The 15552-nt window shown below is 39.1% G+C and overlaps 3 protein-coding genes across 3 annotated transcripts; 2 read left to right on the top strand and 1 right to left on the bottom strand.

Annotated features, from left to right (window-relative positions):
* Nucleotides 1-4893: 4893 nt before the first annotated feature.
* asdurf (ASNSD1 upstream open reading frame) lies at nt 4894-7109 on the top strand. The gene is made up of 4 exons (XM_088082931.1): nt 4894-5086; nt 5315-5368; nt 6790-6865; nt 6970-7109. Exons 1-4 carry the CDS (start codon nt 5012-5014, stop codon nt 7008-7010), a joined length of 246 nt encoding a protein of 81 aa, XP_087939057.1. The 5' UTR covers nt 4894-5011; the 3' UTR covers nt 7011-7109.
* Nucleotides 7032-10978, top strand: asnsd1 (asparagine synthetase domain containing 1). Its single transcript, XM_042494538.2, has 3 exons — nt 7032-8438; nt 8929-9110; nt 10519-10978. The coding sequence occupies exons 1-3, from the start codon at nt 7032-7034 to the stop codon at nt 10763-10765; spliced, it is 1836 nt and encodes a 611-aa protein (XP_042350472.2). The 3' UTR covers nt 10766-10978.
* On the bottom strand, nt 10778-15524 carry LOC121949608 (uncharacterized). The gene is made up of 8 exons (XM_042495347.2): nt 15156-15524; nt 14085-14174; nt 13903-13982; nt 13666-13781; nt 12881-12978; nt 11547-11615; nt 11392-11450; nt 10778-11111 (listed from the first exon to the last, which is right to left on the bottom strand). The coding sequence occupies exons 1-8, from the start codon at nt 15345-15347 to the stop codon at nt 10991-10993; spliced, it is 825 nt and encodes a 274-aa protein (XP_042351281.2). The 5' UTR covers nt 15348-15524; the 3' UTR covers nt 10778-10990.
* Nucleotides 15525-15552: the final 28 nt, after the last annotated feature.

Raw genomic sequence — 15552 nt, 5'->3', positions numbered from 1 at the left:
AGATCGTCATCAAGCCGAACACAGCTTTAATGGATGCAAAGTTATGCTAATGGGAGTCTAGTTCAAATAGCCTAACATTACTTTTTAGTCACGATATCTTAGCATGTGAAAACAAATATGGCTATTAATAAATCTGATTGTTGTTATTTTTACACATTTAAAAAAATATCAAAAATACAAGTTTTCTTTTTGTCCCAGAGTAACACGTAGAGCCACTGTGTGCCATCTCATCCTGTGAGGGAGCAAAATTGACACTAACAGGGAACATAAGCACATATTTTGAGCCGAGTGATGACAATAGGCACTTCTATCCCTTTGTGATCTATTCAAGGATCACAGAGAGCTCTCAGCCGTTTGAAAGTCCGCACACATTGAGCTGGTACAAACAGATTACCAGCCGCACTATTAGTGGGCCAGTGTGTCAGCCAGGCTCAGTTACCTGTCATCAGCGGTCAGACGGCTGCTGTGTCATTCTGTGGTCATGTGACCTGCAGGTATGTCTTGCCCCTGACGGGATCCTTTTTCAACCAGGCTGCGGGACAACAAGCAGTGTTTACGTGGGCTATATTTATACTTCCAAGACAAAAATATGAAAATGACTTGCCACCTGCGGCCTTACGTTGTCTGACACTCACAAGCCACAGCTAAAGAAGGGATAGAGGTGGAGGGAGGCTGTGAAATCTCACCTGGAGGATGGTGTACGTGAGGCTGGATCAGATTATTCATCTATTCTTCATGTGGGGCTTCTGTTCCTTTTTGTGCTGAGCACTTAGACTTTGTTACAATAGAGCTGAAAGGTTTGCCAGTACAGCTCTTCATTGATATGTAGCTGGAATAACTGAGGCTGGGCTCTTGAGCTCTCCCAGAATCTCAATACACTGGACACAGTAAGATCACAAACCATCTCAGTGACCAAAGAACACCATAATCAATGATAATAATTATTACCTTTACCCACACTTGGAACATAACAGTGTTGTGGTCTTATTGTTTCTGTGGATATCCACTACTGCCCGGGGCCTAAGACTTAGATGTGATAGCTCCACTAGAGAACAATAAACATCAAAGGTCACTGTCTGGCTGTAATGACCTGGACACCTAACCCAAAATGACAGCCCTTGCTTCCAGGGAAAGAAATGGTAAACATCTGACAGCTGTTTCAGATCAATACAACATTGCAGCTGAGTGGGCAGCAAACCAGCGACAGGTGTGTTTGTCTGTCACGCTGCAGGTTCGAACGGTGCTTGACCCACAGCTGGAGAAAGAACAACATTTGTGTCATCCAGGATAATTTCAAGTTACCGGTTGTTGACCTCCTTTCAATTCAATAAAGCTCTGCATGTCTCTTTCATGGAATTCTACCACATGTGAGTGGAAGGTTGCCGGTTTAAATCCCTGTATGCACTGAATGAATGAGTAATATTCTCCATTCCCTTAATATCACATCGCAAAATAGCAAATATTGATAGCCATCCATGATATTTTTGGTACAGATGTTCATGGTCCCCAGAGGATGAATCCCAACTGACTCTAATGATCCCTTTAACCTTAACACCACCAACAAGTAAACATTTTAATGTGTGCCCCAACTGTGAAGTTTTTCTGTAGGTCACTTACACATTTTATTCAGCAAGATAATCTTCACAAATGAACACCACTTTTAGGATTTTTGAGGCCAAAATACAATTGCTAGAACTATAAAGCTAATGTTGAAGGCTATAAACAAACCAACCGTCACCACCACAACAAGGCTGTAAAGCCATGTTCGGCTTGATGACACTGTAGTCTCCTTTAGCTACTTGTTAGCTACTACCTTCTCAAAAACACATTAAAGCTTTAAAGTTCACAAGTGGAGTATTTACTGATGGAAGTATTTTATCTTATGGAACAAAACATTAAAGTCTCTTAAACTTATGCTACCTAAAGACCTTATTTGTAGCATCTAACCAAAATCCCATTTAAAATAAACATAGAAACGATGCCAATCCAGTAGTAAATATTGCTCTGGTTTCCTAGACAGAAAGGCATGGCTTTGTTTTCCATTGCAATGTATATTGCAGAATATAAGCTTATTTGTTTAGCAAGATAAGCTTAAAAAATTAACACTACATTTTTATCATTTTGAAGCATAAATGCGATTGCCAGAACTGAAATGCTAACATTAGGCTATAAATGAACTCCACCGCATCAACATTGACACCACAGCTAGGCTGAAAAACCATGTTCGGCATGTTGACATTCTGAAGTCTCATTTAGCCACTATTGTTAGCAACCAGCTTTTTTTTTAAAGACACACAAGAGCTTCAGAATTTCGGAATGGGGTACTTACTGATGTAAAATATGACAGTCTCACAAGCTAGTGTTAACCACAGACCTTATTTAAGGCTTATCACCATTATCACCATTTTCCTTCGGTGATGTGAGGTTCTAAGGGCAGAGGGATGCTATATGCTGTAAAGCCCTCTGAGACAGTCAGTGTTTTGTGGTAATGGACTTTATAAATAAAATTGACTTGACTTGACTTGACTTGACCAAAAACCCATTCAAAAAATCTGTTGACTTTGAGATGAGGGAACCAGAGGTGCTGATATGCTAACTCATTTATAGGTTCTAGGACTCCTAGGATGCTAATATAAATGACATCTCTATTTTTACTAATTACCATATGCCGGCATGCTAACGTGCTAACTGATATGATAAACATTAAACCTGCTTAGTATTGGCATGTTATGCTGCCTTCCAATCAACTCGGAAGTTGGATCTTTCAGAGTTGAAAACTTCGACCTCCAACTTCAGAGCGGTCCAGACGTATCGTGTCGGAAGGGTAGGAAGTATCTTAAAAGTATCATAAAAATGGCGGTCTATGACAAGGGAATGTTCTTGTTGCAAGTGGGCAAGAAAAAAAACCCACTGATAATGTCAGCCTTCTGGCATATTTAAAATAAGAAGATGAAAGGAAACAATGTGTAAGGTAAAATGCCTTTATATATTTAATTTCGTTGTATTTATATTCTCAAACAAATTGCCTTCTACTAGTACTATATATAGCTATATACTACTGTATATATAGCTTACGAACGCTACTGTACCATTGCTGCCATTGCTGTGTGACGTCAGATGAGCCAATGTCGGTGAAGTCGGGCTAGATTCATTTCTACGACTTTCCGAGTCAGAACTCTAAATTCAGCGGCCGTTCCAGTGCACTTTTTCAAATTGGAAGTCGGAAAGATTCGACTTCCGAGTTGATTGGATGGTGGCATTATTATAGTCATTGTTGTAAACATGCTAGCATGATGATATTAGCATTGAGCTCAAAGCACTGCTGTGTTTAAGTATAGCCTCACAGAGCGGCTAGCCTGTAGATTTAAATAAAGATAGATAAAATATATCTCTGTAATTAGGTTTTAAAGTGACTCTAATGACATCAGTGATCTCTGCAGTTCATATTAGAGTTTTGTTCCTACCACACCCTTGTGATACTGTTATTGTTACTGTTATTTCCTTATTTCTCTCATCGTCTGGGTCAATTTTCCACCTTGGTGGAAACATTAACATGAGGACTAAATTCATATGACTGGAACCGGCTGACACAAGACAAGTTTTATTTGTTTGAGTCTTTGACGTATGACGGCCCTCACACCGTAGCACGGTTGCTTCACAGTAGGAAAGTCCGGAAAGTTAACGTGTTCTCATTGTGACTGTTTCCACCTCAGCTTAATGATATGCAAGTCTGGTGGAGTTCTTGTGAGTAGATGTACATATGGCTTTCCATGTGTTTATACAGTATGTATAACTCCCAAATATCAATATATGTAATATGTATATGTAATCAGTCAGTCCATAATCTCTATGCACAGTAATGTACACTTGTTATTGTATATTTGTATTTTGCAGAGTGTATGCTCTGGGAACCATTTATCTTTTATCAATTGTATCTGAGAGTTAAAAGAGCAGATACCACTGTGATGTAAAAAGTAGGATGTTTTTGCAAATGCCGGGCTGTCATTGAGTGGGCAGTTTGTTTTGATTGAAATCCGGTTGACCTCTAAAATGCTCTAAAAGATTAATGACTTTATGTTACATGCTTCAGAAAGATAGAAAGGGAATTGGGAGAGTTGATTACATGCGAAAAACGGAAGAGGAAAGGAGGAGAACAATATGAATATTTAGACAAAAGACTGCAGACTGTAAGATGTATAATGATGCTGAACTTCACAGAACACCAAAATTATTAAGGGACTGTACTTTATCCATAAGAGTAGTGTGAGTTGACCCTCCCCGGAGCCACAAATATTTTTTCCTTGAGCCTCCCTGAGTGACAAGGGCAAAATTCATGACCCTTCCTCCACCATAAATAACCATATTTTAAACTGGCTATGATAAGTGGTGTGATTTTGGAGATAAAAAGAAACAAACAAAACAAAACAGGTTCTGCTGGTATTTAAAATAAATATAACTATTTAAAGTACAATTTCCCTCCCAAAAAATCAAAACACATAACTCCCTCCCCAGTGTTTAAAATAATAATTGAATCACCACCCCTGTTTTGCACAATCCCCTCCACTCTCTTCCATTGACATTTAGTTTAACATAATCGTTTAGTTTTGCTTACAGTTGAAATAAATGGTTTCAAATGTATTAAATATATGCGAATTACACTAATTGCAATCAATTATCTTAATGAATATCTAAAAGTATTTGTACTATGGAAGAAGAAATCAAATATACCTCCTACTCTTGTTCATTTGTGCTTTCTGGAGAGACTTTATCCACTGTTTTAATTAATTTGGGTCTAATTATGCTCTATAGCGCATTAACTTGTTGGCTGTAGTCCTGTAAGCAGCCTTTATGCATGGGGAAAAGGATGTTTGAACCGCCCACCTGCAGGGGGCGGTGAAGTCTGTTGCAGACAGACCTCCGCACCCGGAAACACTTTCAAAGCCATCGAGCATGTGTTTACACTCCGGTTAAGATTGCCTCAACTATATTAAATTGAAAATTTCTTACCAAAATGTCTTCGAAAAGTCGAGATAACGAGGACAATTATGAAGGACAGTCTGCACTGAAGGAGGAACTGAACAAAAAGGTAGCGTTAGCCGTAACATGTTGCAGGTGGCTAAGGAAATAGCTTCAAATATTAGCTAGTTAACATGTAGCATACTCTTTCATTGGGACGTTTAGAAACTTTTTAGTGTAAATACATGATATCTCAGGATTCACCTTTAGCCACTTGTCTCTTATAAATATAAAATTATTGCTTGCAAAGTTTCCATGTTATCAGGTCAGTGGAATAATTTATGTTTCTAACTTTCAGGTCAAGGAGCAGAAGGTTGTTGTGGACGAGCTGTCCAACCTGAAGAAAAGCAGGGTGAGTAGACTTGTGTTAAAGAAAACACATACGAAGTTTGCCTGAAATTGACATAGTTCTGAATTTAGTTAAATGTAACGTCAAGTATGCCCTGGCAACTATGAGAAGAAGCCTTTTTGCAAGACGTATTTTTAAAGTCCCCATATTATGCTAATATTCGGGTTCATACTTGAATTTTGTGTTTCTACCTGAGCAAAGAGCAAAACCTGAGCAGCTTAAGAAGAAGTGACCCCAAAATAGCACAAAATTAGTAAAAACATTTTTAGGTTAACGAAAACTACCTGAAAATTGGCAAAATGGAAAATCATTTTTAAAAAAGCCTATAACATTATCCCCAAAAACTAGACGGGATGTTTTAAAAAAAAAAAAAAGCCATGGCAGTGCTCTAGAAATGGTGATTAAAAAGTAACAAGTAACTTAATTTAATATCTTTTTTACTATTTGTGGGACATTTTGTGCCAAGTTGCCTTTTTTTTCTCCATGTTTTCAAAAGAAATCAAACCAGTTTACTCAAGTTTCAAATATTTATTTAAGGCATCTGAACCCAGCACAAGAAAATTGATGTCATTCCAGGTTTCAAAGGGTTAATTTTTTAATACTGTCTGTCTGAATTCACCCTCTTTCTGAAACACTTTGTTTTTTACATACACTGCAAAACAAAAGTACAATGGGACCTTTTTTTAAGGTTAAGATTAATGGTTTATAAAGGAGCCTGTTGTTGTGACATCACAAATTCACAGAAATCCTGACGGCTCATTGAAAGGCACAGCTTCTGAATATGGGCTGTAGGCATTTCTCTGTTGACTGAGCGTTTTGATATTTTTACAGTATTTATATAGCACCTATACCTGTTTTAAATCAATCCTTTGAAACCTGAGCAATTTGGCCTGATTTCTATCCAAAACACTGAAAGAAGGCACTGAGCAACAAAAGATGAAATGACCCAAAACATTTGCATAAATTATAAACAAAAAAGGCAAAAAAAACCATTAAAAATTAACGTGTAACACAAAGTAAATGACCTGGAAAAGCTTTTAAAAAGTATAAGAATTCTGTCACATAATTTGAAAAAATATGTAATTGTGATGATAATTGTAAATACTTTTCCCCATATTTCCCAAATAGACTAATTTCTTGTAATTTGTGGTACATTTCTCAACAAATTACTCATTGCCTTTTTTCCCATATTTATGAAGGATATGGCACCAATGTGCTCAGAGTGTGACTACTAGCAGCAAAAGAAAAGTGATGTTGATCCAGATTTCAAAGGATTGAAAAAAGACATGGGAGTCTGACTTTTTACAATATGGGACCTCTAAGAACATTTTTGTGCACTATTCCTTTTTGTAAAAACATTTCTGTCATGAACATGTGCATGTCTGCATATATTAATGTGCATTTTGAATGTATTCTTTTCCCAGAAAGTCTACGTCCAGCAGAGGAACAGTAACATTTTCTTCTTGGCAGACAGAAGTCAGACACTGAGCTCATGCAGAAGTAAGTCTGTCTTACTAATAAATAACTCAGGCTGTACAAATAAGATTTGATCTCAAAGCATCATGTAATAGATGAACATAACACATAATATTTCCTGTCTCCAGAGGAACTGGATAACATGAAAAAGGATCTGCAGGATCTGTAAGACTGACCTTCAACCGCAACAATGTGCGGAATCTTCTGTCTGCTGAGTCTGTCGCCCGCTCAGTTTGAGTGGGACAAAACAGTTCATGAACATTTAAGGAGAAGAGGGCCCAACTGGAGCCAGGATCTAACAGTCAGAGGCACAAATCCCTGCTATCAGTGTGTATTCTCTGCTCACGTTCTTCACATGAGAGGTCTCCTCACTCCTCAGCCAGTTCAGGACAATGCTGGGAATGTCCTGGTGTGGAACGGGGAGATTTTTGGAGGCCTCCCTGTGATGCCAGAGGAAAATGACACTGCTGTTGTCTCTCAGAGGCTTTCATCCTGCAACAGCCCATCAGAGATTTTGTCAGTCCTCTCCACTATACGGGGCCCGTGGGGGTTTGTTTACTACCAAAAGGCTGGAGACTATCTCTGGTTTGGCAGAGACTTCCTTGGCAGGCGGAGTTTGCTGTGGAAATTTGATGCGGATGAAAACCGCATGACTCTGACCTCTGTGGCAGCTCAGAGTTCTGGACCTGTTCAGGCTGCTTGGCAAGAAGTCCCAGCAGTTGGTGTGTATCGTATTGACCTGAAGGCAGTTACAGAAGCTGGCTCTGTGGCGTTTGAGGTGTATCCTTGGGCTCATGGAGGAATTGATCCTGTCTCAAGCTGCAGTCTGGAGTCTGTCCCCAGCGGCTGCACTGCTGTGATGAACCAGCCAGGACTTGTACTCACCTCGCCCGTGTGCCCCCTTAACACATCCATCCCAAAGTCACTAAATGAGACAGAAACTGATCCAAACTCACATTCATGTTTTAAGGATCTGGAGCAGCTGCTTGCGAGCAAAGAGCAAAATGACGAGGTGAATCGTCTTATTCATGTTCTCAGTGAGGCAGTAAGGCGACGTGTTCAGTCTTTGCCGTTCAGGGTACAAGAGGACTCCTCTTTTTCTAACAACAGTGCTAGTATTGCCATACTTTTTTCAGGAGGTATCGATTCAATGATCCTGGCCACCTTAGCGGACCGTCACATACCTGCTCATCAACCAATAGACCTTTTCAATGTTGCATTCAAGCAACAGTTGCCAAAGTCTCAAAAAGAGTCTGCAAAGAAACCCAAAAAGCACAAAAATAAGCCCACAGAATCCAAGAATGATGGATCTGATTCCCAAACATACGGCCCCTTCGATGTTCCAGACAGAATCACTGGACGAGCCGGCCTCGAGGAATTAAGACACCTGAATCCTGAAAGAAGGTGGAATTTTGTTGAAATCAACATAACGAAGGAGGAGCTGCAGAAAATCCGCCAGGAGCGCATTTGTCATTTGGTCCACCCGCTGGATACGGTGCTCGATGACAGCATCGGATGTGCTGTGTGGTTCGCAGCAAGAGGGACGGGGTTCATCACTGAGGACGGTGAGCAGAGGCCCTTCACATCGACTGCAAAGGTACAAGTACAAACGTCAGACTTTGCACTTTGTACGACAAATGCTTCTCTTTAACATTTGACTAATGCAGGGGGTTTGATGTAAATGCCCCCTAGACTGTTACAGACGGGAGTGCAGGGGGGGGAAAGTAGGGTGAAAAATAACAAGTCTCAAATGCATTTTTGTCGTAGTGTTAATAAAACAAAAATAAGTCAAAGTCAAAAGTTTTTTACTGCCATTGTTATAAAACAACAAAAGAGCACAGCATCTCCCAGATTCATAAAACAATACTTAAGAGATATTATTTAATAGGGATAAATAAATAAAATAAAAATGATGATGATGATGATAATAATAAAAACAATAATATTAATTGTAAAAAGGCACATCAGGTAAATAAAGGGTTGGGGGGGCAGTTGAGAATTCTTTTTAGACATCTAAATTGACATGTTTCACCATCCCTCAACATCCACGCTGACCTGCTCTCTGTGTTGCTGCTTCATGACTGCAGGTGATTCTGACGGGAATCGGAGCAGATGAACAGCTCGCAGGTTACTCCAGACACAGAGTCCGATTCAAGATGTCTGGACACGAGGGACTGATCCAGGAACTGGCCATGGAGCTGAGCAGGATCCCTTCCAGGAATTTGGGCAGAGATGACCGAGTGATAGGTGACCATGGGAAAGAGGCTAGGTAAGGGTGCTACCTGTTTTACATTCTGAAGGTGCTTGAAATAGTATATTTTGTTTGTGCAACAGTTAAAACTAAAAAGGTGTGTTTTTTAAAAAAATTCGTACTGGTTTAAGAAGTCCAGTGACCACATAATTCCCAGCACAGTTCCGCCTTAATTGGAGCTCTTTTCTTACCAAAGACAAATTCTTTTTTACACAAAGATTTCGCTGTTCGGTGCACAGGGTTCCCACAGATCCTGAAAAAGTCTTAAAAGGCATTTAATTCAATAATCTAAAAATAAGGCCTCAACTGGTATTAAAAAGTCTCAAATCAATCTGTCAACAATGTTTAAAAAGTTGTTAAAAAAAATTTTTATGCTGTGCTCTAAAATCTCAAAATTTGAAATAAAAAAAAGTTTGAAATAATTAACAGAATGCTTCTCATTACCGTCATGTCGAAAAGGAGAGAGGAACCCACAACACATTTACCACATCCACTCAAATGACTAATCAAAACTTTTTTTTCAAGGGAAACCCAGATTTTTTTGCTTAAATTTTATTGTAAACTTGGCCTTCAATTTCAGACCATGTCCAATACCATTTAATACCATACCATTGTCTGAAAAGGTTTAAAATTGAATTTGTCTGAAGCTGTAGGAACCCTGTTTGCACCACCTTTACATTTTTACACAGAACGAAACAATAGTGGCATCATGCCTCTCCAGTGTGTCATTTGCAACTGCATGCCGGCATCGCAGAAGAAAAAGAGGCGTGGCGGGTGTGACGTTTAACACAGAAGCCTTTGCTTTAGCGTGACATACAACATAAGTGTCTACAGCGCATTTTAAACAGTAACAGTGGCATAACATGGCAATAACAACCATTTATCGTCTGTTATATGGCAGCTGATCTAGCACGCTGCTCAGAGGGTGTGATTGCTGTTCTTCTTTGCTGCTAACTAGGGCTGTACCCGACTCCGAATCATATCCATCTAATCAGATTTGGCTGTTCAATATGAATTTTCGACAATTACAGGATAACAGGCTCAGCGGGACGACAGCATGACAGATGCATTCATATCATATAGTAAACAAGCTAACAGAGCTAACGGCGGATCGGAAGTGTGAAACAACATTTTTTGCAGACACTAGACACCAAACAAATTATTAAGTCGCTGTGAGATGCAGAGTCACCGCTTCTTAGCAGAAGATCTCTCTCCCTCTGTGTCGCTGCCTGTATGTCAGCAGCTCCCTTTAACAAAGAGGAGTGTGAAAGTCAAGAGCGCTCACTCCGCAGCAAAATGTGGGGACCAAAACATCCCCAGAAGTACACTGCACAGCACACCGGTCTGACCTGAGATCAGCCAGGACTGTATGTGGCACATGAACTCAAATGAGAATATCTGACACATGTAACTCTGGCATCTTCAGATTTCCCTACTTGGACGAGGACGTGGTGAGCTACTTGAATTCCCTGCCCGTGTGGGAGAAGGCAGACCTGACGCTTCCTCGAGGTGTCGGGGAGAAACTCCTCCTGAGGCTGACGGCGAAGCAGCTGGGCCTCGGCCTATCAGCAGTCCTGCCCAAGAGAGCCATGCAGTTTGGCTCCCGCATCGCAAAGATGGAGGACAACCACGAAAAAGCCTCTGACAAATGCACAAGACTCCTCACCGAGTAGACACACACTGAATGAATATAAAAAAAATTTTAATAGAAAATATTCATTAGAAAATTACATACAATTAATATTTAAAGGCATATTTACAAAACAATTGTTGATTTACTGTTACAGATTCTTGAAGTTAACAAAGAGTTCACATTTAATTTTTTTTGTGCTGGCCTTGGATACTTTTTTTTTTTACATGGCACAATAAATATGGTGTTTTGTCCATTTGTGTTTCCTCTACACCATGTACGACTCCACATCTTGAAGTTTTTCTTTGAAGTAAAGGTCACATTCAACATAGGAAGGCAAGTTCCCAACATCGAAACGCCCTGAAATCTGATGAATGTATACTGGCTTCCTGAAAGACAAAAAAGAAAAAGTAAATACTTTTTAATTATTAAAAAATACACTGACAATTGATTTTAAAATATGTAAGTTTTGGTTGAGTATCTGCATAATTTGACAAATATGAAAAATATAAGAAACACCAAAATAAATCCAAATCATATTTTGCGATCATAGTAAAGAGCCACAAACGGAAGAGAGCACCATCTGCCTGTCACACAGCAGGATTACACAATGATTTGGGTAATTTTTCGGAGTGAAAGCTGGCCCTCTGAAGGTCCGGCACACCGTACCTTGGAATCAGCCAAGACACAAAGATTCCTGGGGCGTCTTTCTCATCAATAGGTGCCTCCTGTGGGAATAAAAAGTTAAGCAAAATAGTGAAATTAATACACATAATTTACTCTTAATTCACATTACATGCAGGATGACTGAATATTAAATGTACCTTCTTTTCCTCAAGGAAGGTATCCAACAGAGGAAGGCTTTTCTTTGAAAACGCATAGAAACAGGGACACTGAAAAACAAGTGGGAATGATCAGCTGAGTGTTTGTTAGTGTCATATAGAAATATTAGTAACCTTCATACACACTGGTGAGCAGTGAAGAGCTTAAATGCCTTTTTAACAGCTATCCAGCAACATGACAATGACTCCAAACAGATGACCAAAAGCAGAAACCAAACCGAAGAAAGCAGCAGCCGTGACAGAGTATCCAGAGTTCCAACGGATCATTAAAATCTTAAATTAAATTCATCGTCTAACACCTTAGATGGTGTTAAAATGTCTGAAATCAATTCAGACATTTTAACACTTCAAAGACATGAAATGAAGGATGTTGTGTCCTGACATATTGTAAAATCCCCAAATAATTGACATCTTTTTTGTGTGTTAAATATAATTTACCGAATGCCTGTTGAAAAAAAAAATAAAATCAGTTTTACTATAACAAAAAAAAACCCAAAACAAAACAAAAAAACTAGTTTGTTTCCAGCCAGGATGCTCAGAGCAGAAGATTTACTTTCTTCAGCTATCTGTGTCTGGATCCTGGACAACATAAGGAAGTGCAAATCTAAAAGAAAAACTGGCTATTTAACCAAGATTTCACAGCATGAAACCAGAACAAAGCCCCATGCATACAAGGCTCTGTGTATTTTGTGCAAAATGTTTTTTAACCTCACACATGCAGAGTGAGAATCACTAAATTTCCAAGAACAGCTCTGTTTTACCTTTGTTTCTGCCATGAGACAAAAAAAGGTCATGTTTTAAGATACAATAAACATTTGAGCAACTTTGTCCGTAAGTATCCTGATGTTGGTTCATGTCATTTTTCTTTTTATTTATATTTTATTCTGAGTGACATAGAAAGTCTTGTATCTAACTTGCCTTAAGCGGTAGAAACCGTTTGATCATAAGGGAAGACTCTAAGTGTCAGCTGATGTCTACGAGTGTGAAACATGAGCCAGTACCAACCAGAGATCACATGATGACTTTATTTACCTGTTCTTGTTTAATAAGGCGATGGAGAAAAGCTTACAATCCATACGTCTATAATGTATGTAAACTACACTGTTAAGACTGAGCATCAGGACTCTGACCGGAATGAATTATGTGTATTTCTGACTTTACTGACAGACAGAATCTGACTGCTTTCAAGGTTTCCCTCTAAAGTCTGTAAATCAAACATCAGGTGACTCTGCCTCTTTTTTGGAAAGACTTAAAAGATCTTCATTCCCACGTGGACAGACATTACGGGACATGTTCAGTGTTGACAGTGAACTTACCGCTCTCCTCGACTTTGTCTCAGAAGGAAGAGGTTTCTCCTTCATACGGAGGACGCGGAGATCGCTGTCTGCTTCCAGTATCCCGTATTTATGAGTTTCTGTACAAACACACAACACAGAACTAACAGTGAGCATGAAGCCCAACCGTGTTTAACATTTTATACTTCGATTCAATCCCTAAACCTGACAGCTTCCATACTTTTAAACTTCAGAGTATACTTTGCAGGATTGTCAGTTGCTCTTTGTAAATATGCTCGCCAGCGAAAGTGACAGTAAAGGCCAAATGTTTTTTACTATATTGTGAGTTTTTTTCAACATACTATGACTTTTTTTTACAGTTTTTTCAATATACTATACTATGCCTTATTTAGACATCCTATATATCGTTTTTAAAATTATTTTCCCCCGACATACTATACTATGCCTTTTTGTCGAAATGCTAGGACTTTTTTTTCCATTACTTCATCATACTATCCTTTCTTTTCAACACACTATACTATGACAATTTTTTCTTTTTTTAAATATACTAGAGCATGACCTTTTTCAACATATTATACTTTTTTTTTTACCTACTATGGTATTATTTTTTTCAACATGGTATACTGTAACTTTTTTTTGTTTTTTTAACACTATATTATGACTTTTTCTCAACATAATATACTGTGACTTTTTTGACATACTAAATTTTTTTCTTTTTTTTCAACATACTGTACTATGACTTTTTGTCTTTTTTTTAGGGAAATCCTGCAATGTATGTCTTTATCAAAGCCTTATTTCCCACTCACCCTCCTCTTTGCACTGGTATGAGAGCACCAGACAGCTGTCGTCACACTTTGCTTGGAGGTCAGAAAACTTCTGTTTGACTTCACTGAGGCTGAAATCTTCTTTGAAGAGGGTGTCTCTGATATGGGTGGAAAAGGACTTTTATCAGATAGGCAGAAATAGGACTTCAACTTGCACATTTGTATTTTGAGCAACAACTCTGCATGGCAGTGTCTACAATGTTAAGTCAGTAAACTTACCCCCCAATTACTAAGACATGGTCTTCTATGTTGAAGTGCTTCACCGCAAGTTGCAGACAGGCCACAGCACCAAGACGCCCCTGGAGGAATGAGAAAGTTAACTTGAGTTGGAGGGAAAATAAAATCTTTCTAAGGGCCAAAACAGGTCACACAAGTCACGCTGACGGTAAAATTGTATTTACATCGTTGCTTGTCGTCTGATCGCTGAGGATCTTGACATTAGGGAAGTGTGACGCCCACTCTTTAAATGCGGCGTGGTAGACGGCGTTAGTCTGTGGAGAGGAGAGCAGAGGGGAGACAGATGGGACACAGTGGCTCATTCACTCTCAGTAACACTGGCTCTGCATATTTGGGTTTATACTATGATGCAATGTTAAATATTACCTAACATACAGTATATGTAGCAGATGAAATTAGCCTGATGACATAGTTATCGTTATCTTATTGTTAACATGTTAATGCATCAATAATAATAATAATTCAATCATGATACTTTAATGGAGTCATCCTGCATAATGTTAATTTTTTTCTTCTGCATACTATCATTATTATTATTTTTATTACTTTTGTAAGTAACTTTTGCATGTAATGCCAGTGTGTGCTTTTTAAGCCATTATTAACGCTAACTATACACGCCTACTCCTTAAAGGTGTTTCCAAGCCCATGTAGTTAAATCTTTGATACAACCATGTCCGTTTTTAATGTAGAGCAGATTGAGGGGTCAAAGGTCACAGCCATTCTGCGCTTGTTTTCAGCCTTGCCTCTTATATGTTAATATTTATCTGGATTCTCTGAGTCTTTTAATGATATTATGGATCGTAGATGGTGAAATCCATCAATTCCTTGCATTTTTGTGTCAGTAAAAATGTTCTTCAACTGCTAGACTGTTTGTCAATGCAGTTTTTCCATAAAGTGATCATAGTTGCTTGTGAACAAACAAGCCTTTTGAGGATACCCTTTTCATACTCAATCATAATTTAATCTGTTATCAGTTAACCTGTTTACCTGTGGGATGTTTTCAGGTGCTCTCTGAGCATTCCACAACTTCCCCCGTCTTTTATTTTCCCTGTCCAAACTTTTTTTAAAGTGTTGCAGGCATTTAAATCTGTGTATTTAAGTCAGTTTGAAAATATAATTTCTTGTCTTTGGACTGTTTTCAATTGAACATAGGTCAAAAAAACATTAAAACAGAGTCCCCACTTTTTCGTTAACGGGGTTGTTATTGCCAGCACTGCCTACACTGAGCTACTTACTACTACATAGATGCAGTCCGCGCAGCCGGAGGCGCTCAGGGCTTTGGCCCAGTGGGAGATGAGCGCGCACCGTCCCACCGGCAGCAGCGGCTTGGCAGTCCCGGCCAGGTGAGCGAACCTCCCGCTGCCGTCCGCCAGCACATCCCTCTGGAGCCTGGTCCCGTACCCGGCGGCGAGAATTACAGCTTTCATTTCAACTCGAAACCGGGACTCACGCCTTTCATTCGTTTGCTGGTGTTACCTGGTGGTTTACTAACTACAGATATTTCTAAAGACAGGAACTGGCCTAGGGGATTTATGGTAGAAAAGTAAACATTTCACAGTTCAGATCACACTTATCTCGCGAGATTAGCCGTGTAGCGTCCGCTGGATATTTTCAAAATAAAAGTGTCTTCCG

The sequence above is a fragment of the Plectropomus leopardus genome, chromosome 10 (genome assembly GCF_026936395.1).
Source record: "Plectropomus leopardus strain MGB_pleo_1.0 chromosome 10, ASM2693639v1, whole genome shotgun sequence".
Classification (NCBI taxonomy): domain Eukaryota; kingdom Metazoa; phylum Chordata; class Actinopteri; order Perciformes; family Serranidae; genus Plectropomus; species Plectropomus leopardus.
Note: the sequence above shows the minus strand (reverse complement) of the source record. Positions and strands in the feature narration are given on the sequence as shown.